Source organism: Mobula hypostoma, chromosome 4 (genome assembly GCF_963921235.1).
Source record: "Mobula hypostoma chromosome 4, sMobHyp1.1, whole genome shotgun sequence".
Lineage (NCBI taxonomy): Eukaryota > Metazoa > Chordata > Chondrichthyes > Myliobatiformes > Myliobatidae > Mobula > Mobula hypostoma.
The window spans coordinates 137,672,060-137,696,558 of NC_086100.1; the positions used below are offsets into that span (position 1 = coordinate 137,672,060).

The 24,499-nt window shown below is 41.0% G+C and overlaps 1 protein-coding gene across 7 annotated transcripts in view; it reads right to left on the minus strand.

Moving 5' to 3' along the window:
• Positions 1–24,499, minus strand: part of LOC134345631 (interleukin-15-like) — a 117,140-nt gene that overhangs the window by 47,925 nt on the left and 44,716 nt on the right. For 3 of the 7 annotated variants that reach the window (XM_063046610.1, XM_063046611.1, XM_063046609.1), the window contains exon 2: positions 8,066–8,175. In XM_063046610.1, coding sequence (XP_062902680.1) covers positions 8,066–8,175 — 110 coding nt within the window. Of the gene's footprint in view, positions 1–8,065; positions 8,176–10,176; positions 10,291–12,929; positions 12,985–16,248; positions 16,379–24,499 lie in introns of all 7 variants that reach the window. The other 4 variants (XM_063046615.1, XM_063046612.1, XM_063046616.1 and 1 more) reach the window with 3 other exon arrangements.

Genomic DNA, 24,499 nt, shown 5'->3' on the forward strand with positions numbered 1-24,499 from the left:
CGATGTGCTTGGATGTTGTCATATCTTGCAGCCCCATTCTGTAGTGTCCCAATTCTGAAATCACGGACTAACTTCTGTAATCATGTGAGCAACAACCTCTGATCTTCACTGAGACACAAAGCAACTGAAATTAGTCACTGATCCATTTTCAGCCAGTCCAGAAGAATTGAATGACCATTGTGAAATTATTGACCTTTCCAATGTCTCGTTACGTAGCAATTGTTTTTGAAACTATGGCAGAGAGCTATCATGTTTATTTGGTAGAACATTCATTTGTGACCTGGTTTTTTCTCCCTTAAATCTTCACAAGTACCCTCCAGCCCAAGAGTTTCTCAATGCACTGAATGGGCTGGACAGTGGCATCAAGAAAGTCATAGTCATAGTCATACTCATAGTCATACTTTATTGATCCCAGGGGAAATTGGTTTTCGTTACAGTTGCACCATAAATAATTAAATAGTAATAAAACCATAAATAGTTAAATAGTAATATGTAAATGATGCCAGGAAATAAGTCCAGGACCAGCCTATTGGCTCAGGGTGTCTGACCCTCCAAGGGAGGAGTTGTAAAGTTTGATGGCCACAGGCAGGAATGACTTCCTGTGACGCTCTGTGTTGCATCTCGGCAGAGCAGAGGCAAAAGCAACGTGGCATCAAGCATTTTGATGAGCTCAATGACTTTTATGTTCGCTTTGATCTACAGAACATGGAGGCCCATCACAGCCCCCTACAACCCCTTGACTGCAGCCTCTGAGGACCTTGTGAGGGCATCCTTCAAGAGGGTGAATCCATGGAAAGCATTTGGGCCAGGCAGCCTACCTGCCCCAGTGCTAAAAAAAATGTGCGAATCAACTGGCTGGCGTGTTTTCGGACATCTGCAACCTCTTACTTCAGCAGTCTGAGGTACCCACCTGCTTCAAGCAAGCTTCAATCATAGTGGTGCCCAAGAAGAACATGGTAACCTGCCTCTGACTATTGTCCAGTAACACTTACATCCACTGTGATGAAGTTCTTTGTGGGACCAGTCATGAAGCACATCAACTCCTGCTTGAGAATTGACCTGGCTCCATTCCAATTTGCCCACCATCACAACAGGTCAACCGTAGATGCCATTTCATTGGCACTTCACACAGCTCTATTGTGAATTTTGTGAATGAAGTGGAACATCTAGACAATGAACATACGTACATAGCAACACACACAAAATGCTGGAAGAACTCAGCAAGTCAGGCAGCATCAGTGGAGATTAATAAATAGTTGATGCTTTGGGCCAAGAACCTTCATCAGGACGGGAAAGGTGGTTGGGGGGGGGGTAAGAGGACAAGCTAGAAGGTGATAGGTGAAGCCAAGTGGGTTGGTGGTGGGGGGCGGGGGTGGAGGGGTTGAAGCAAGAAGCTGGGAGGTGATAGGTGAAAAGGTCTGGAGAAGAAACTGATAGGAGAGGGGTATGGACCATGGGAGAAAGGGAGGAAGGGACACCAGAATGAGATGATAGGCAGGTGAGGAGAAGAGATAAGTGGCCAGAGTGGGGAAATAGAAGAATAGGGAACGAGGAGGAGAAAGCACTGGAAGGACAAATTGATGTTCATGCCAACATGTTGAAGACTACCTAGATGGAATACAAGGTGTTGCTTTTCCTCACTGAGGGTGGCCTCATTGTGGCAGAAGAGGAGGCCATGGACCGACAACTTTTATGTGTGTTGCTTGAAATTCCAGCATCTGCAGATTTCCTCATGTTTGTAGCATTTGTGCAGCTTGTAAATGTTCAAATTCAAAGTAAATATACTATCAAAGTACATATACAGCATGTCACCATATAGCACCGTAGGATTCCTTTTCTTTTGGGGAAATCACTGTAAATACTAGAATCAATAAAGGAAGAAGTTTTGCAAGCAATTTGCAAAGCGTCACTATGATTCACCAGTGCCACCTTGGTACAGGGATATGTGCCAGGAGGAAAATTAGTGGTGAGGTACAAATAGACAAAGGAATCATGGAGAAACTAAGTCCTGTTGTCAGCAGAGAGTGCAGTGGGGAGGGGTGGTAAAGAGGAGTTTGGTGTTAGGGCCCCATTGCAGATGGTGAACGTTACGGAGAATGGTGAGTTGGATGCAAAGGCTCATGTGGTGGTAGGTGAGGACAAGAGGAACTGTACCCATGTAAAGGCGGTGGGAAGATGGGCTGAGTGTGGATGTCCGGGAAATGGAGGAGATGCGGGTGAGTACAGCATCAATGGTGAAGGAGGTGAAATCCCATTCTTCGAAGGAGGAAGACATCTCTGATATCCTGGAAAGGAAAGCCTCATCCTGGGAACAGATGCAGCGGAGCCAAAGGAACTGAGAAAAGGAAACAGCATTTTTACAGGAGAGAGAGGATGGGGAAAGGTATAATCAAGATAGCCATCTTCAATGGGATCCCACCAGAAAACACATCTTTATCTCCACCCCACAGGAGATCTCTTCCTCTACAATTCCCTTGCCTATTTGTCTCTCCCCTCTAATCTCCCTCCTGGCACATATCCCTACAAGCAACAGAAATGCTACACCTGCTCTTTCACCTCCTCCCTCACTTCCATTCAGGCCCCCAAACAGTTCTTCCAAATGAGGCAGCACTTCACCTTCAAATCTGTTGGGGTCGTTTATTGTATCTAGTGCTCCCAATGTGGCCATCTCTACATTGATAAGTCCCAATGTAAATTGGGGAGGGGACAGCAGCACTCTACTGAGCACCACTATTCAATCTGCAAAGACAGAATTTCCCGGTGGCCAACCATTTTAATTCCTATCCCCATTCCTGTTCCAACATGTCCAGACATCCCACCCTGCAAAAACTCATTTCAGGGAGGTAGCACCATCAATTTGCGGGAGACTCCCAGAACTTCCGGGAGAGGTGGGATGTCTGCAATAGAGTAGCTCCTTAGCAGCTAGTCAGCTAGTTTAAATAATGTTAGCTATGCTAATGAACGAATGACACCTGTTAAACTCACCTCAACATGTCTTTTACAGTCTTAACCCACCATGGGCAATAGAAAATTCACTGTTGCAAACAGTGCAGCGAGAAACACTGTCATTATTTTGACCCCTATTAGGCAGGGGTACACTTTATGGTAGTCTGGGGTGACGTACGTTTTATATTTTCTTTTTTTGGAACACTCTGTCATGGCGCACTCTTGCTTGCTCTCTCTCTCTCTCTCTCTCTCTCTCTCTGTCTCGCACGCTCTCTCTTGCTTTCTCTCGCTCGCTCTCAAAAAAATTGATTTCCGTGATATTGTATATAATTTGTGGGCATCAGGGAGCCACTGTTAATATGCGGGAGACTCCCAGAACTTCTGGGGGAGGTGGGATGTCTGCATGTCAGCCCATGGTCACCTCTTCTGGGACGATGAGGCCACTCTGAGTGGAAGAGCATCACCTTGTATTCTGTCTAGCTCGTGTTCAACTTAGTAGCATGAACATAGAGTTCTCCTTCCAGTCATTTTTCCCTCCCCCTTCTCTTCCCCACTCTGGCCTGCCTCCTCTTACCTGTCCATCACCTCCCTGAGGTGCTCCTCCTTCTTCCCTTTTTCCCATGGTCCACTCTCCTACCAGATTCTTTCTTTTCTAGCCTTTTGCCTTTCCCACCCATCACCTCCCAGCTTTTTACTTCATTCCTCCTTCCCCCATGCACCTGGTTTCACCATCACCTTCTAGCTTGTTAACCTTCCCCACCATCCACCATCCCAAAAAAAAACACCTTTTTGATCTGGCATCTTCCCCCTTCCTTTTAAGTCCTGAAAAAGGACTTCACCCCAAAAAGTTTATTATCCATTCATTTCCATGAATGCTGCATGACCTGCTCAGTTCCTCCAGCATTTTGTGTGTGTTGTTCTGGATTTCCAGCATCTGAAGAATCTCTTTGTTAATGAAAATGCATACATCAGGATGTTCTTCATCGACTGTAAGTCTCAGCAATCAACACTATCCACCCCTCGAAACTAATCACTGATTTCCAATGCCTGGACCTGGATAACTCCCTGTGCAACTGGATCCTCAATTTGCTCACTTGTAGACACCAGTCAATATGGATTAGCAATAACATCTCCTTCACAACCACCATCATCAAAGGTACATCTCAAGGCTGTGTGCTGAGCCCTCTGCTCCGCTTGCTTTATACTTATGATCATGTGGGTCAGTGCAGCTCCAACGCAATATTAAAGTTTGTTGACAACACTACTGTTGTTGGTCAAGCTGTGACAGATTGGCATATAGTAGGGAGGTCGTAAATCTGACTGAGTGGTGCCACAATACCAACCTCTCACTCAACGTCAACAAAACCAAAAAGCTGATTATCAACTGCAGGCAGAAGAAGCCAGAGGTCCATGAGCCAGTCCTCATTACGGGATCAGAGGCGAAGAAAGTCAATCACTTTAAATTCTTTGGCATTATCATATAAGCAGTGTCCTGGGACCAGCACACAAGTGCCATTACAAAGAAGGCAAAACAGTGCCTTTACTTTCTTATAAGTTTGTGCAGATGCAGCACATCATCTGAAACTTTGCCACATTTGGAGAGTACCCTGAAAAGTTGCATCACAGCCAAAAATGCAAACACCAATGCCCAGAAATGGAAAAGTTGACAGAAAGTGATGGAAGCAGCCTAGTCCATCACAGGGAAAAATCTCCCCACCACTGAACTTATTTACAATGAACGCTGCATCAAGAAAGGTGCATCCATCATTCATACCCCAACATCCAGGCTATGCTCCCTTCTCGTTATTACCATCAAGCAAGAGGAAAGTGCAGGATAGATGTATTTCAAAAGCAAGGAAATACTCAAATAGCAAAATAGTACAACCGTGGCTGACAAGGGAAATCAAAGCTAATGTAAAAGCAAAAGAGGTCATGCAACGAAGCAAAAGTTAGCAGGAAGATAGAGGATTGGGTAGCTTTTAAAAACCTACAGAGAGCAACTAAAAGAATCATTAGGAGGGAAAGATGAAATATGAAAGCAAGCTAGCAACCAATATCAAAGTGAAGAGTGAAAGCTTTTTAAGTATGTAAAAAAATAAAAGAGGTGAGAATAGATATAGGACTGCAGGAAAATGAGGCCGGAGAAAAAATAACAGGGGACATGGAGATGGCAGATGTACTAAATGAGTATTTTGCATCAGTCTTCACTGTGGAAGACATTAGTAGTGTGTTAGATGTTGAAGAATATGAGGGAAGAGAAATGAGTGCAGTTACTATTACAAGAGAGAAGGTACTCAAAAAGCTGAAAGACCTAAGGGTACATAAAATTACCTGGACCAGATTAATTGCACCCTAGAGTTCTGAAAGAGGTAGCAGAACAGATTATGGAGACATTAGTAATGATCTTTCAAAAATCATTGGACTCTGGCATAATGCCAGAGGACTGGAAATTGCAAATGTCAACTCCACTCTTTAAGAAAGAAGGAAGGTAGCAGAAAGGAAATTATAGACCAATTAGCTTGATCTCAGTGGTTGGGAAGATGTTGGAGTCAATTGTTAAGGATGAGGTTATGGAGTATTTGGTGACACAGGAGAAGATAGGACAAAGTCAGTGTGGTTTCTTTAAGAGAAAATCTTGCCTGATGAACTTGTTGGAATTCTTTAAGGAGATTACAAGTAGGATAGATAAACGGGATGTAGTAGATGTTGTATATTTGGACTTTCAGAAGGCCTTTGACAAGGTGCCACACATGAGGCTGCTGACCAAATTAAGAGCCCATGGTATTACAGGAAAGTTACTGGCATGGTTAGAGAATTCGTTGATTGGTAGGAGGCAGCGAGTGGGAATAAAAGGATCCTTTTCTGATAGTTGCCAATGACTAGTGGTGTTCTGCAGGGGTTGGTGTTGGGACCTCTTCTTTTTAAGCTGTATATAAATAATTTAGATGATGGAAGTGCCAAATTTGCAGATGATACGAAGATTGGTGGAGAGGCAGGTAGTGTTGAGTAGGCTGCAAAAAGACTTAGACAGATTAGGGGGATGGACAGAAAAGTGGAAAATGAAATACAATGTTAGAAAATGCATGGTCATGCACTTTGGTAGTAGAAATAAATGTGCAGACTATTTTCTAAACTGGGAGAAAATCCAAAAATCTGAGATGCAAAGGGACTCGAGAGTCCTTGTGCAGAACACCCTAAAGGTTAACTTGCAGGTTGAGTCGGTGGTGAGGAAAGTAAATGCCACGTTAGCATTCATTTCAAGAGATCCAGAATACAAGAGCAGAGAGATGATGCCAAGGCTTTATAAGGCACTGGTGAGGTCTCACCTTGAGTATTGTGAGCAGTTTTGGGTTTCACAACTAAGGAAAGATGTGCTGGCATTGGAGAAGTTTCAGAGGAGGCTCACAATGATGATTCGGGAGAATGAAAGGGTTATCATACAAGGAACGTTTGATGGCTCTGGGTCTGTACTCGCAAGAATCAAGATGAATGGGGGGTGGGGGGGATCCTACTGAAACCTTTCAAAAGTTGAAAGGCCTAGGCAGAGTAGATGTGGAAAGGATGTTTCCCATGGTGGGGAGTCTAGGACAAGAGGCCACAGCCTCAAGATAGAGGGGCATCCATTTAGAACAGACATGCAGAGAAGTTCCTTTAGCCAGAGGGTGGTGAATTTGTGGAATTTGTTACCACAGGCAGCTGTAGAAGTCAGGTCGCTGGGTGTACTTAAGGCAGAGATTGATAGGTTCTTGATTGGACATGGCATTAAAGGTTATGGGGAGGAAGCCAAGGAGTGGGGCTGAGGAGGGGAGAAAAAAAAATATCAGCCATGATTGAATGGTGGAGCAGACTCAATGGGCCAAATAGTCTAATTCTACTCCTATGTCTTATGGTCTATTGTCTTATAGGAGCCTTAGGTCCCACACCAACAAGTTCAACAAGTTATTACCATATTACCATCAGGCTCCTTGACCAGCATAGAAAACTTTACCCACCTCAACACTGAAATGATTCCACAACCTATGGACTATTCTTAAGGACTCTACAACTCATACTCTCAGTAATATTTATCTTTTATTTGCACAATTTGTCTTCTTTTGCACATTAGTTGTCATTCTTTATGTATAGTTTTTCATAAATTCTATTATATTTCTTTCTTTTCCTGTAAATACCTGCAAAAGTAAACGAATCTCAAGGTAGTATATGATAACATATACTGCACATACTTTGATAAAGTTGCTTTGACTTTGAAAGGCATAATTGAATCACAGATAATAACTCAAAACCACCTGCCACAGCAGTTGTGTTAATCCTGAAGCGTGCATTGGTAAAATCATACAAATTCTTCTTCAACTTTCACTACACTGTTCTGGATCTTGAATCTATAGTTCAAGTAATAATCTGATTTTTTTTTAAAATGCTAAGCTTTAGGAATGACGAGAACAAAGCGACCAGATTGCTGTGAGAACTTCCTGCTTCAGAAAAGGCAATCTGTCACATTACTTATTCGGTCTATTTGTGACTCCAAATGCACCAATGGTTGAGGATCCCTACCCCCTGACCCACAATGCCTTCCACCCTCTACCGTCAGGAAGGAGGTGCAGAAGCCTCAGGACTAGGCCTGCCAGACTGGGTAACAGCTTCTTCCCTCAGGCTGAGAGACTAATGAATACCCTGCCACCAGCGAGGTCACTTTCACTAGGACAGTGAGCTGTTTAATGTTTACAGTACTGTTCACCTGTGCTGTGCACCACATGCACTTTGAATTAACTCACTTGTGGTAATATTTTGTTTTATGTGCTGTGTGTGATATATGTGTTTTGTAGGATGCACTGTGGTCCAGAGGAACACTGCTTCATTCAGTTGTTTATATGTAGTCTTTGGAAGGGCCTAAAATATGATTTGCAGAGGACATTTAAGTTCAAAGTGCATTTAGATATAGACAATAAATGCTAGCTTTCCAGTGATGCCTAGATTTTAAAAATTATGCTGTACAAGTTACTAAGTGGAACATAGGCTGCAGAAATTAAAAGTTGTTTAGTACAAGGCACAATAATGACCAGCTTTACATAACATTCTTTATACATTGCAATATAACAGATATCCATAAATACTAAGTTACCATAGTAACAGCAGGGAAATCCCAGTCTCAGTGTTAATGAATGTGAAAAGATGGCAGTCCAAATTAAGGTGGTGGTAATAGTTGAAATAAATTCGTTTCACTTGCCTTCTCTGCAGAAAAAACAAAATAATACATATCAATTAATTTCTGCAAAAATATCATTGTTTTATTTCAACAGATGTTTAATACATTTCATTATTGCTCAAAAACTTCCACTTGGATAGTACTTTTGAAAAAGAAAATCAAAATTAAATATGAATACTCAATTTAAAATGTATCAAATAGTAAAATTATAATATAGAACTATATGTAATGGGTTTACTATATCAATATCTTGCATGCAATATTGCTCTGCATTAAATATTAATATATTTGCATTCAAATTATATATATATAATAAAAACCAATAATTCTATCAACATTTTGATGCAAATCCAAAATTAGTCAAAATATGAGACATCAGCTCAACTAGAATCCAACTTGCCAGTTTCAGCTATTATTTTCGAATATCTTACATAGCACTGGCACAGGCATGCAGAACGGCTTATTTTAAGCATGTCATCTCCTGTAGTTTGAGGTCACAAAAGGCCTAACAGTATGTAAACACAAAACTACAAGGCCCATTAAAAATGCTGTGTATTGTAGTCAGTGCTGGGCATTCAGATGCTTCTGTTCCAATGATTACCTTATCCATTTATAATGATTCTCCCTGCTTTGCTCCTTGTGAAAATTATAATGTTAGTACATTTGCCTCCAATCACTCATTGAATGCCTTGCTTTCCGAAGTCATACATATTGAAAATGATTTGTATATCTTGCAGCTCCCACTAAATGGTGTGATCATTCTTGTCTGATAGTGACTTATTACAGTGACTTATTACAAAGAGTTGAACTGCACGTGTACGTAACGAGAGCTGTATAACTCATCTCCTTCTACCTTAGGCCACGAACTTATCAATCACTTCTACTGTGGACCACTTCTACAAAGACGGGATCCGTATGCTCCACGACCACTGGGTTAAGTGTGTACATGTAGGAGGGGACTATGTTGAAAAATAAATGTGCTAGGTTTTCTGAACTTGACTCCTTCTATGTTAGGCCACGCACTTATCAATCGCTGCTCGTAATTATCCATTTTATTAAAAATGTGAGGGCATAAGGAAAATTCAGTCTGAAGATAAAAATTTTCAAGTAACTTGAACCAAAATGCATTTTTACTGGATATGTTGAAAAATCACCCTGTAAACTTCATTCACTGACCAAAATGTCAACACTTCAAATTTTGATGACTCTTCTAACTACAAGCTTTACAAGTTTCTTTACAACTCCCCTTTATCGAAGTAAATTTACCAAGAAACCAGTACAACATGTTCAGCCCACACAGATCCCTAACTTTCCCAATGTTTCAGTGATCCAAAACTCTGTTCATACCCCTTCCCTATAGCATGCTCTTACTCCTGCGTATCAAGTGATATTGAGAATAATTGGGATATCGCTACATTCAAGATCCTGCTTACTAATTAATTTCCTTCCTGCTTTTCGACTGTACAGAGTCAAAGGACAACTCATTCGTAAGGCCAGTGATGTTGTGGGGATGGAACTGGACTCTCTGACGGTGGTGTTTGAAAAGAGGATGCTGTCTAAGTTGCATGCCATCTTGGTCATGTCTCCCATCCACTACATAATGTACTGGTTGGGCACAGGAGTACATTCAGCCAGAGACTCATTCCACTGAGATGCAGCACAGAGCGTCATGGGAAGTCATTCCCGCCTGTGGCCATCAAACTTTACAACTCCTCCCTTGGAGGGTCAGACACTGTACTTATTTCATAATTTACTGGCATAATTTACATATTACTATTTAACTATTTATGGTTCTATTACTATTTATTATTTATGGTGCAACTGTAACGAAAACCAATTTCCCCCTGGGATCAATAAAGTATGACTATGACTATGACTATAACATTCTCTTTCTAAGTGTATCATTGGTACTAAAATGAACTATGACCTTGGTGGATCTTGTTCCTTCAAAATATTCCACAGCTAGTGACTTGCTTCATTCAGGCTCTCTAGTGAGGCAAAATACCAACCAAAGGCCACACACTTACCAACATTTGCTTATGTCTCTAACTCGATTCTGCAGTTCTCTCCAGAGAAACTATTAGAATCACAATTATGTTGGAAAATGGAGAATCCTGGATGCTCCCTCTTCTCCCCTCCTCCTATTGGGCAAAAGATATAAAACCCTGAAATTGCATCACCAGTCTCAAGGACAGCCCTGTCCCACTGCTACAGAACCCCTGAATGTCCTATAACAGTGGACGCTGACTTCTCAACCTACAGTTATTTCTTTAGGGAGACAGTACAGAACAGGACCTTCCAGCCCATTGAGCTACACTGCTCATCAACCCACCTATTTAACCCAAGCCTAACCGCAGGACAATTTGCAATGACCAATTAACCTACCAATCAGTACATCTTTGGACTGTGGGAGGAAGGAAACTGGAGCACCCGGAGGAAACCCATGCATTCACAGGGAGGAAGCACAAGCACTATACAGATGGTGAACTGAACTCCAAACTCCGAACTCCAACACCCCAAACTGTAATAGTGCTACACTAACCGTCACGCTGCCATGGTAACATACTTGCACCTTACCGTCTACCTGTCCTGCACTTTCTCTGTATTGTAGCACGTTAGTCCACACTGTTATTTGTTTTAACCTTGAACTAGCTCAAAGAACAGTTGTCATAAATTGATCTGTATGGATGAATTGCAAGACAAATTTTTCAGTGTACTTCAGTCCATCTGACAATAATATCAATTTACCAGCTTATGTACCCAAAAAACCAGCACACTGACAAGCACTCACAGCTCACCTTAATATGATGCATTACTAGCATCATTTGAGCTAGCAATGTGCATGGAATTCAAAACTCTGGGTACTCCCTCTCACTCATAAGTCTGTTCAAGGGTTACACTGTCAATACAGCTCAAAACTCCTGTTCATACACCCTTTTTAGTTCCATGCTCACAGGCTCTGTGCTTGTATAATGTTACTCAGAACTACATCTGTCATAAACAAACTTCGTTTTTTTTTTGTGAGTTCCTCAGATGTCTCAGTCAAAAATCTAAATTGTAAGACACATAACACCCTCCTTACCACGATTACTAATTTGTAATTGTCTATCCAACCCAAGCTGCTGTTCTCGAGGCAGTCTTCCCCATCTCGTCCACGACCTGAAGACAATTCCCAACACCTTTGCCTCACTGACACATTTATTTCTCCTCCAACATCTTTCAACATTAGACCTAATTAGTAATAAGTTTAAGATAATATTCTTTCCTGGTCCATTTGACTAGTGAGGCATGCATAAAGTGTAATGATGTAATCTTATAAACAGTATGCAAGAGAAGCCTTTAACTGTATCTTAGCACATGTGACAATAATGAACCAATACCAAATTTGTAGTACATTCTCATAGACTTAGCTGAATTCCCAAGTGTTCCTATTCTGCAATCCCACCTTTGATTGTGCAAACCTCAGCTTAAATGATCACTCACTTACATGTGGCACTTATACTTCTATTGAAAAAACTTTGCCTTCATTTTTTCAATAAATGAGATAAGTGTGCACAGCGAGGGCATGTGTTGTTTCAGCTTTGTTCCAAACAACTGAATAAACTACTGTGACTATTACTTGTGATCAAAATTACATCAGTCTGTTGACACTAAGCAAAGCCATGGATAGATTGGTCCATTGCTGCCCCCACTTCATATGTCATCCCACCAGGATATGGTTTTCATTTCCATTAATTTTGTTCCAACTTCTTAGTTCATTGTTTGATGCTAACATAATTTTTACAGCACTGCTTTGGATTTTGGTTTGCTGTTCTGATAGAATTAGTAGAGCCGTCCTAAATCAGAATGTCCTTAATATATTATACACAATTTCCCTTGTCCTTTATATGTTACTCTCAAAAGGGTGATATCTGGCCTAGTTCACATGAGAAAGTTCTTTAAGTCTGCATTGAGAATCTAGCATAACTATAAGCGGGGAACATTATGACTGCACCTGCTGTTTCAGATATGTTCTTAGTAATAATCTATTCTCTTCCACAGCATTATAATTTCCAAACTACACATTACCTTATTTGATAGCTATCACCTGCATTTCTGCCTAGAATAACTTCATTGACTAAGGGTTATTAGGGCTACCATTTATACAAATCCATTGTAGCTATTTGCACTTCCTAAACATTCTTTTTAAAATCACCTTAGTTGCCTTCGTAGGCATAAACACTGTGATGTGGCCATTAGTAATAATATTTAACCGATCTGGAACAGTTAAATACAGAAGATCAACATTCTCTGTCAAATGTGCTATATCCAATTCCCATTTATTCCAGATTATATCCATTGCTGTTGTCCATTATATTCCTTTTCTGCCTTAACTATTTTATTAATCAGTTTAACAAGTACTTTACCACCAATTCATTTATCTTACACATATTAATCCCAACTTTTGCATTTGCATCATTATTACAAAGTGCAAGCAGAATGCTTTTAATGTGTTAGCATTCTCAATATTGTATTTACATTATTGCTATCCAAAATATTGATTATCTTCCATGTCCAGATCATTACAAAATCCCCGTTTTAATATTCCCTTTCTCTAAAACCCTCTAATTTCCTGCTCCAACAAACTTGTTTTAATGTAAATCATTAATATAACATTGCAAGTAAAGAACAATAATATAATACTGAAAAAACTACTTTCACTGTATTAATACACTGAACATTATAGTGTTATAACTTTCACTACTTATTAATTTTGTGACTGATATTAATAATTCTATACCTTGCTGGTTTTTAACATTTTCCCTTGTGCTCTGTCTTTAAAGCCTCAAATGCACCTTTATAAAAAGGATGAACAATATTAATTGTAATAAGAAAAATATGAATATATGTACTGAACATTTATACTCAATGGCTACTTTATTAGTTACATCTCATTAATGAAAATTTCTAACTAGCCAATTACGTGACAGCAACTCAATGCATGAAAGCATGCAGACATGGTCAAGAAGTTCAGTTGTTGTTCAGACCAAACATCAGAAAGGTAATCAAAGTGACTTTGACCATGCACCATGAATGGTGTAAGATGGGGTGTTTTGAGTATCTCAGAATCTGCTGATCTTCTGATCGTCACATACAACAGTCTCTACAGTCTACACAGAATGGTGCGAAAAGCAAAACAAAACATCCAGTGAGCGACAAATCGGTGGACGAAAATGCCTTCTAATAAGAGAAGTCAGAGGAGAATGGCCAAACTGGTTTTAAGTTGACAGGGAGGCGACAGTAACTCAAATAAATGGTGTGTAGAGGGATGCACATTTGAGGTTGAGATCATTTCCCAATAAGCTCAAACCACAAAATGACAATTCAAAATAAGCATAGAGAAATGACAGGAAATGAAAGGTTTAAAATCAAAACTGCACATGGTTAATATGGAAAGACAAACAGAATCCAAGCTCATGCTTACATTTTTTCATAAAGAAACTTTGCAAATAACTGTAAGCATAGAATATAGAGACTTACAGCACATTACAGGCCCTCCAGCCCACAAAGTTGTGCCAACCATGTAACCCACTCTAGAAACTGCCTAGAATTTCCCTAGCGCATAGCCCTCTAGTTTTCTAAGCTCCATGTACCTATCTAAGAGGCATTTAAAAGACCCTATTGTATCCGCTTCCACTGCCGCCGCTGTCAGTGCATTCCACACACCTACCACTCTCTGTGTGAAAAACTTACCCCTGACATCCCCTCAGTACCTATTTCCAAGCACCTTACACTCTTCCCCCTTGTGTTAGCCACTTCAGCCCTGGAAAAAAGCCTCTGGCTATCCACACAATTAATGCCCCTCATCATCTTATACACCTCTATCAGGTCATCTCTCATCCTCCGTCACTCCGAGGAGAAAAGGCCAAGTACACTCAACCTATTCTCATAAGGTATGCCCTCCAATCCAGGCAATATCCTTGTAAATCCCCTCTGCACTCTCTCCATAGTATCCACATCCTTCCTGTAGTGAGGTGACCAGACATGAAGATGTTTGCAGATGTTGATAGTGGTATCTTTCCATTGCTTTGAGACACCTGCTTCAGGTAGTTCATGCCCAAGAAACCTATGGGAGGACAGGTATCAGTGTTGCCCAGTAGACTGTGCCTTTTGTGTCAGGACTGAACCTCCACAACCACCTTTGCCTTCTGTGGGCAAACCAATTCTAGATCCACAAAGCAAGGTCTCCTTGGATCCCATGCCTCCTTACTTTCTGAAGGAGCCTTGCATGGGGAACGGTATCAAATGCCTTACTGAAATCCATATACACTACGTCCACTGCTCTACATTCATCAATATGTTTTGTTACATCCTCAAAGAACTCAATCAAGCCTGTAACAAGTGACCTGCCCTTGACAAAGCCATGCTGACTATTCCTAATCATATCATGTCTCTGCAGATGATCATAAATCCTGTCTCTCAGGATTTTGTCCAACAACTAACCCACCACTGAAGTCAGACTCACTGGTCTATAATATCCTGAGTTATCTCTACACCCTTTCTTGAACAAGGGAAGAACATTTGCAACCCTCCAATCCTCTGGTACTTCTCCCATCCCTATTGGTGATGCAAAGATCATCACAAGAGGCTCAGCAATCTCCTTTCTCACTTCCCACAGTAGCCTGGGGTATATATATCTATCCAGTCCCGGTGACTTATCTAACTTAATGCTTTTCAAAAGCTCCAGCACATTCTCTTTTCTTAATGTCTATATGCTGAAGCGTTTCCATCTGCTGTAAGTCATCCCCACAATTCTTTTTCCCTGGTGAATACTGAAGCAAAGTGTTCATTATGTACCTCCGCTACTTTCTCTGACTCCATTCACATGTTTCCACTATCGCACCCGATTGGTCCTATTGTCACACAGCTCATCCTCTTCCTCTTTACATACTTGTAGAATGCCTTGGGGTTTTCCTTAATCCTGTTCACCAAGGCCTTCTCATGGCCCCTTCTGGCTCTCCTAATTCCATTCTTAAACTCTTTCCTAGCAACCTTGTAATTTTCTAGAGTTCTAACAGCACCTAGTTTCTTGAACCTTTTGTAAGCTTTTCTTTTCAACTAGAATTTCTACATACTTTGTACACCATGGTTCTTTAATCCTACCATGCTTTCCCTGCCTCAATGGAACATACCTATGCAGAACTCCATGCAAGTGTTCCCTGAATATTTGCCACATTTCTGCAGTGCATTTCCCTGACAGCATCTGCTCCCAATTTATGCTTCCAAGTTCCTGCCTAATAGCATCATATTTCCCCCTACCCAAATTAAATGTTTTCCCAAAATCTCTGCTCCTATCCCTCTCCAGCGCTATGGTGAAGGAGATAAGAGTTGTGGTCACTACTTCCAAAATGCTCTCCCACTGAGATATCTGACACCTGACCAGGTTCACTTCCCAATACCAGATCAAGTACAGCCTCTCCTCTAGTTGGCTTATCTACATATTGCATCAGAAAATCTTCCTGAACACACCTAACAAACTCCACCCCATCTAAACCCCTTGCACTAAGGAGATGCCAATCAATATTAGGAAAGTTAAAATCTCTCACCACAACAAACTTTATGTGTTTCCATATACCTAAAAAAGCCCTTGCTACAGAACTATCATTCTCACCAGCATACAGATGGGCATTAAGCATACTTAGACAGCAAAATTGATTTAGTAGGACTTCTGCCTTATCTCTTTGTGTTCGTTCATTGTCCGTTGGTGGATACCCATTCCCCCTTTGCCTTTACAGTCTTACACTGTGTGACGAGAACCAGGGGCAACTCAATCTTTTAGATACACCCAAGAAATATTAATAATTGCTGAAGCTCTCAAATCTTAAAATCTGAAGCACTCCCTATGCATGTAGGTTTTCTGGATATAATAGTAGGTCTTCTGCATTCTGCTGCCTCAGTACTTTGATCCTTCAGATACATACCGCCTTATCATTAAACTCTCTGACTGAATACAAAATTAAACTTCATCAATTGAATGATATGCATTTATTCATTGTTTAGTTATGTACTTAATCATATTTAATAAATATATCAATGTAAATGATTACCAATAACTTTACCTGCCTTCGACATACTGTGATGTCAGTCCTTGACACTTATCTCCTGTCCTGTGCCTCAGAGCTGCAAGCTCCTCCAGGAGCTCTCAACCTGCCCTCTCTTTCCAACTGTTGCTATTCAGGGATCCCACACCTTTAGACCATTGAAAGGAAGAAGATCATTGTGGTGAGCAGAGGATACAAAAACCCAAAAGCACATAACCACCAGGCTCACGGACAGAACCAACTCCACTGTTATAAGACCAACAAATAGTTATGTAGAAAGATGATGGGACCTTTGACCCCCATAATCTACCTCATTGCACCTCACACCTTATTGTTTATCTGCACTGCACTTGCTCTGTAGCTGTTACACGTTATTCCGCACAGTTATTATTTAATCTTGCTCTACCTCAATGCACCTTAATGGTCTGATCTTTATGAACAGTGTGCAAGACAAGTTTCTCACTGTATGTCGATACATGTGACAATTCCAATTTGACTTAGTTTTCAGAAGGGAGGACATTTAGATTGTAAAATGATCAGAGAGGGGTGCAAAACAGTCAGAGAACTTATTATTCAGAGTTTGTTTGACTCATGAAATACAAGCCCAAATGAGAGCATGGAATTTTAAGATGATGGGCTCTTCTTTTAAAACCATTGTTCATGATAATTTCTTCTTCCAGAGGTTGGAGAATCACTGGAATTTTCTGCCCAAGAGGCTAATGGACACTGGCTGTTTGAAAGCAGAGGTATATAATTTTTGAAAGGTCAGGAATTGAGGGCAATGGGGACCTAAAAACAGAGAAGAATGAGGACAGGGGCAATTCAGTCAGTCATATAGAACAGTGGGGCTGGATTTAAGAGGTCTCAGTCCCATTTTATTCCGTTCTTGGGGTGTTAAAAATCCTGCTTCAAGCAAATCAATCCATCTTCTTAGCCAGTCCAATGGGATGAAGGAGAATTGGATTCCACACTGGTTCATTGGGTTCTCAGGACTCGTCGTAGCTGAGACAAGAAGTGCTCGCTGGCTGGATGGATCAGTGGTTTGCTGAGCAATGAAGCTCCTTCTACTATCTGTCTTGGGCTCCCTGTGTGCTTCTCTTGTAACGATAATAATTGCCTTCTTAAGTACTCCTCCTTCACTTTTTTTGTTGTCAAGATCAAAGAATTCGGAGGGAATATTGCATTTTTAAGGGGGTTGAGACATTTTTAAATTTTTTTTCAGTCCAAGCACAGCTTGAATTAATTGCTATGAAAGTTAGCTTTTTGCAGCAGCAGCATGGTACACTACAAGGCGAGGACAAACTTAAGAATAGTCCAACTGGGGTGACTGAATTTATTTTAAGTCTCAATGTTGGGGAGGTTGGGCCAGAAAAGATACTGATGCTGGTTCACTTATCCCAACAGTTGACAAAGAGGAATTTGCAGATGTTGATGGTGGTATCTTTGCCATTGCTTTGAGACACCTGCTTCAGGTAGTCCATGTCCAAGAAACCTATGGGAGGACAGGTATCAATGTTGCCCAGTAAAATGTGACTTTTGTGTCAGGATTGAAATTTCAGTTCTCAAACACCCTCTTTCCTCCAACAGCCAAGGACTGTGTTGATACACTGATAGTGATTTTCATCACCAATGCCTGCTTTTGCTGAGAAGTGGCTCCTGAGACAATGGGAAGCATTCTCGGATCTCATCATGAAGCTTCATTGTCAGTGACACACACAAAATGCTGGAGGAACTCAGCAGGCCAATCAACATCTACGGAAAAGAGTATAGTCGACATTTCTGGCCAAGGCCCTTCAGCAGGACTGGAGAAAAAAAAGACAAGTAGAGTTAAACCCTTTTTTGGGATTTCTAGCATCTGCAGATTTTCTCTTGTTTGCTTCTTCATTGTTAATGATTATATTAGTACAGCTGGGAAAGACAGTTGGAGATTATTTACTTTGCAGATAAAATGTGCAAGATTCATCCTTGCACATGCTTTGGTGGACAAGTTGGTAAATATCTGGAGTTTGGCCTCTAGAGGTAGTCATATATAAGTGTTGTCCGCAATCTGCATCTTGACTATTGATGTTGCGTTGACTGGGTTCTTGTCACCGCCTTATCTTCATGAGAGATACAAAATACATGATTTACCAGTGAGTCCACAACAGAACCAGTGTCAGTACAGGCTGGTGTTGAGCAGCATTGTCATCACATCTACACTTCTTTCTATCTGGTAACGTTCCCATCCACCTGTGGTAACTTTTACAGCTCCCCACCTCTACCTGCTCATCAGTGCTTATCTAACTTTATCTTAAAAGAAGTCAAAATCTCTACTTCTACCATCTTCTGATAAAAGTTCCAAGTTCCACCCACCCCATCAAGCAGTTCCTGTCATATCTGTGACAAAAATTTCAGAACCAAGAGCTGGAGTGGGAACAATTCTCCCCGTTTAAAAAGGATTGGCCAAGAAGGTGGGCTAAACTACTTGAAACAATATCTCAAAACCTTCAACGACAAGGAATGAAACAAAAATAAAATCTCATCTCTGCCTTAAATGAATCATTCTTAAACAGAGACCACTAGTTTTAGGTTTTCCCAGAAGAGTAATATCCTCTCTACATTCAACCTGCCAAGGTCTCTCAGGTCCATTTCCAACACCTCCCTCCCACCGTCTCTATCTCTATAGTCAGCTTATCTACTGATCTCTTTTATAAACCCACCAACTCTCACTACTACCTGGACTATACCTCTTCCCAACCTGTTACTTATGAAAAATGCCATCGCCAATCCGACATGTCAGTCCATGGCCTCCTCTACTGTCGTGAAGAGTCCACACTCAGGTTGGAGGAACAATGCCTTGCATTCCGTTTGGGAACTACTATGTTTCAATCAAATCTTCTTTGACTCTTCTAAACTCCAGCTAATTCAAGCCTTGCCTATACAGTCTTTCTCTTAAGAAAACCTGCACATTCCAGGTTTTAGTCTAGCAAAGGCTGGACTGTTTCCCATGCATTTGTGAGAATGACACTGTACACTTCAGATGTGGTTTCAGCAAAGTCCTGTACAATTGAACCACAACTTTTCCTAGTTATATCTTCGATTCTTATTGCAACTTTTAACATTCTATTAGTTTTCCTAATTACTTGCCTTATCTGTTTACAAGACTTTTCCCAGCTCATGATCTAGGGCACAGATCCTTCTACATGGAAGGTTTTTTTTTAATTTCCTTCCAAAAGAGAAAATTTCACAGTTCCTCCTATCTACATCCATCCTCTCAATCTTGTAGCAAAGCAATTAGAAAAACCAATAGGAAGCTGACCTTTGAAGCAAATATCAAATACTTTGTAGAAAATAGAAAATACTTTGTTATTGTCATAAAATGTCATTACTCATGTACACAAACCCACTTCCATGAAAGGCTAACATGCATGAAAAAATTCAAAAAGACTGCACATGCAGGAAATCTGAGACAAAACAGAAATTGCTAGCAGTAGGTCAAGCAGCAATTTTGGACATAGAAGCAGTCAGCACTTCAGGCCTTAGACCCTTTGTCAGATAAGGATTGCAATATCCAAACTACTGAATGTTTTTCTTTCCACCGATGTTCCCTGACATACTAAACTCTTCTAGCGCTGTTTCAGATTTCTAGCATCTGCAGTATTTCTTAAATGTTCCTGTACATTGAAATTTACCCCAAAAGGATTTGAACACAGCAGTAATTTACGGGTCTGGTCCCCCTACCTGATATACTGGTTTTAAAAGGGAATATAATGAAGGTACACCAGAGTGATTCCCAGGACGGCAGGTATGAAGTACAAGGAAGGATTAAGCAAACTGTTTCTGTACACTTCTGAATCTTGAATGAGAGATGATCTCAGTAAAATGTACAAAATTCTTAAAGGATCATCACAGAATTGATTCAAGGACAGATGTTTCATCTGGGAGAGGTTTCTAGAACAAGGAATCATAAATTAAAATTGATCATTCAGATCAGAGATAATAAGATGTTTCTGAAATCAGAGGATAGTGCATCTTTGGAATTCTCTAACCAAGAAAATCGTGAAGACTCAATCTCTAACCATATTCGAGACAAACATCTGTAAACCCATACATATGGAGAGAAAAGAGGTTTAAGGGATTACTGCAGGACAGTGTCGCTGAGGTAAAGAGCTATCCGTGATCTTACTGAATAGTGAAGCAAGAACAAAGAGTTCATATGTAATAACAATATAGAAGATAGTGATTCAGCACATGGCTTTCAAAGCCACTCCATTCCCCATAACCCAATCTCTCTCTCCAACCACCTACATTTAGGGTAGTATTTTAGTGCCACTTCAGAGCAGCCAATTAATCTACCAGCCAGTAATTTCAGGATGTGGAAGGAAATTGGAGCTACATAGTCACTGGGAGAATGTGCAAACTCCACCCAGAAAAAAAATGGAAGTTAGGATTCAACTCTGGTTGCTGGAGCTCTCAGGACAGCTGCATTGCATTAGACACATTTTGATATTATACTTGTAAATGGCCTACTCGTGCTTGCATCGCTCATGTAAAATCATCCTCGAGGAAGTTTTAGTACCCTGTTACAAAGAGGATAAAATAAGCCTCAGGAGGGGCAAAGTACAGCATTTACTTGTGAGGTCCAAGGAATGAAATACAAATATGAATAGATAACCTGTTGAATTATTGATATTATTTTCTCATGAGAATTCAGAAGAATCAGTGAACCAGTGGAGAGAATGGCTATTTAGAAAGAGCAACATCAAAGGTTAGATGACTAATGAGGTGAAAAAAAACATCTGAACTGTCAACTTCATTCCAGTTTTGTCGAAATTCACAAAACAAGCTAATGTCAAAGTTTGGCAGCAGTTAACTGAGATTTAGGGGGACTTATTCAGAAGCACAAGCCTGATCTACATTACAATCACAATCTACAATCCTATTCCCTTTTTAATTTTCTTATTTATTTCCTTTTAGAGATACAGCATAGAATAGGCCCTTCCAGCCCAGCAAACCCAGATTTAACCCTAACCTATTCACAGGACAATTTACAATGACCAATTAACCTTCCCGGTATATCTTTGGACTGTGGGAGGAAACCAGAGCCACCGAAAGAAAACACACACATTCCGTGGAGAGGATTACAGAGAATCCCTACAAGGGATGCTGGAAATGAACTCTGAACTCCAGTGCCCTGAGCTGTAATAATGCCAGGCTAGCCACCACACTACCATAGCACCCAATCTGTAATATAATATTTGACTTCCATTCTAGCTTTGCTCATCAACTTTTAACACGGACCAATATACCTTTGACCAGAACAATTCCAACAGATGGTAAAACCCCCCAATTATTGTTCTAAGAGGAAATGATATAATGCATTATTAATTTAGCCACTAATTTAACCCTCAAGCTTTCAAAATCTTCCAATTTTAATTTAAAGTTGCTTTCTGGCCGATCTGATATAGCCTACTTTATAGGATTACCCAAGGCCCTCCACTAGTCAGGGTTGACAATGGATGTTGTATCCCACGATACACAAGTCTAGGCTGTACAATATGGAGGGTGAGCTTTTGGCAATGTAGCAGGCTCCCTCTCTCCATGCAGCTGATGAGTCCAAAGGAACAGCGGACTCTGATACAGTTTGGCGCCAGCAGCATCGCAGGAGTTGCCAGTCAGTGTTGAACTCAGCTTAGGACTGCCTTAGGGTCTCCAGCTCTGGATTTTTCCTTTGGGTTTACACCAGCATTTTCCTGACACGTGGGTATAGTCGCAAGGTAGCGGAGGTTTGAGATCAGAGTTTTCCTTCTCCCAGATGAGTTGCCAACTACAGCTGGTGAGTCCCATCTGTCCGAAGCAACTCGTTTTAAGGGCCACCTTTGCCCCTTCTCCTGTCAGTAGAAACGGCTCTGCCAGGCTCAGTAGCTAAGCCACATATGAAGGCCAGGAACTAGACTGGTTATCAGAGGCTATTTGAGACGCACACCACTGGGAGCATTTAATAGGTAATGGGAGCTTATTCCCATTACCACTCGCAGTTATAACAATCTTAAGGAACGTAATAGTCCTGAAGTCACTATTACTCATCAATGCTTTATAATTCCCTAGATTGTCAAAGCAATTTAATAATTCTGACTGCACTAGTAACCGTCCACGCCGAACTCCAACTGTGCTTCAGAGTATTATACCATTGGTATATCACTGGATATGCTATGACAGCTGTAAAGAGGATGTGGAAGAGCTTACAGCCTGGAGTCAGGAAAATAACCTCTTCCTTAATGTCAATAAGACAAAGGAGATAGTTATTGACTTCAGCAGAACTCACACCAATCACATTCCTCTTCCCATTGGTGGCATGGCAGTGGAAATTGCAAGTAGCTTCTAATACTTGTGTATCTGCGCACTTGTAATGCTACTATGACACTGTAATTTCTTTTAGGATCAATAAAGTATCTATCTAAACTCCTAAGAGTGCACATCTCGCACAACCGATCATGATTCCAGAACACATCCTACACAATCAAGAAAGCTCACCAACACCTCTACTTGCAGGAGGTTGAAGAGAGCTGGATTATGCATATCCATACCCACGTCATCTACAGATGTGCAGTAGAAAGCATCTTGACAGGCTGCATCACTGTTTGGTTTGGAAACTGCACTGTGGCAGACAGGAAGGCTCTTCAACAGATAGTCTAAACTGCCCTTCGTATCACCTGCCCCAGCCTACCTGCCATCAAAGACATATATGAAGAAAGCTGCTGAGAAAGGGGCCAGTAATCATGAAGGATGCCACTCACCCTGCTCATAGACTGTGTGTCCCACTCCTGTCAGGGAGAGACGGTCACATTCATGCCAGAACCACCAGATTCATAAACAGTTACTTTCCCCAAGCAGCAAGTCTGATCAACTGCACCACTACTTTAATACGTATCGCTTGTCAGTCACCTTACATGCAGCCTAGCGTCACTTTACGGACATATAAATCAAGATATACAAGCTATCTCATGTATTTATATTTATTGTGTGATCTTTACCTTTTGCAGTTATTTTGTGTTGTTGCTTGAATGAAGTCACTGGAGAAAATTACTGATAGGTACAAAGCAGCTTCTTTATTTGACAAAACAAGGTAAAGCTGGCATCATATGGAGACGCTTTTGGTGGAAAGGTCTGCTAGCCCAACACGGGGTTTGATATTTTATGTGCCTAACATCAAAGGCAACTCCATATTTACAATGTGTGGACAATGCTTTCTTTGAACCTACATACAACCTTCACACCTCCTGATTCACATCCACAGCAAAGACATCCAAACGAATTTTAATCAGCATTGTCTGGACTGGGATTCACAGCTTTTAGGAATACATTGTTCAGAGCTGCACTCCAAATTAAATCCACAAAACATTTCCAGGATGTGAAGACTGATAGCCAAAGTCAATTGCTAAATGTATATGTCCAAAACATCCTAGATCGTGTCTAACAAGCCTGCTAGAGTTCTTTAAGGAGGTGACCAGGCATATAAATGAGGGTAGTGCAGTGGATGTGATCTATATGGATTTTAGTAAGGCATTTGACAAGGGTCCAGAGGGTAGGCTTATTCAGAAGGTCAGAAGGCATGGGATCCAGGGAAATTTGGCCAGGTGGATTCAGAATTGGCTTGCCTGCAGAAAGCAAAGGGTCGTGGTGGAGGGAATACATTGGGTTGTGACTAGTGGTGTCCCATAAGGATCGGTTCTGGGACCTCTACTTTTCATGATTTTTATTAATGACCTAGATGTGGGGGTAGAAGGGTGGGTTGGCAAGTTTGCAGATGACACAAAGGTTGGTGGTGTTGTGGATAGTGTAGAGGATTGTCGAAGATTGCAGAGAGACATTGATAGGATGCAGGAGTGGGCTGAGAAGTGGCAGATGGAGTTCAACCTGGAGAAGTGTGAGGTGGTACACTTTGGAAGGACAAACTCCAAGACAGAGTACAAAGCAAATGGTAGGTTACTTGGTAGTGTGGAGGAGCAGAGGGATCTGGGGTTACATGTCCACAGATCCCTGAAAGTTGCCTCACAGGTAGTTAGGGTAGTTAAGAAAGCTTGTGGGGTGTTAGCCTTCATAAGTTGAGGGATAGAGTTTAAGAGTCATGAGGTAATGATGCAACTCTATAAAATTCTGGTTAGGCCACACTTGGAGTACTGTGTCCAGTTCTGGTCACCTCACTATAGGAAGGATGTGGAAGCATTGGAAAGGGTACAGAGGAGATTTACTCAGAGAGTGGTTGGTGCCTGGAATGCACTGCCTGAGT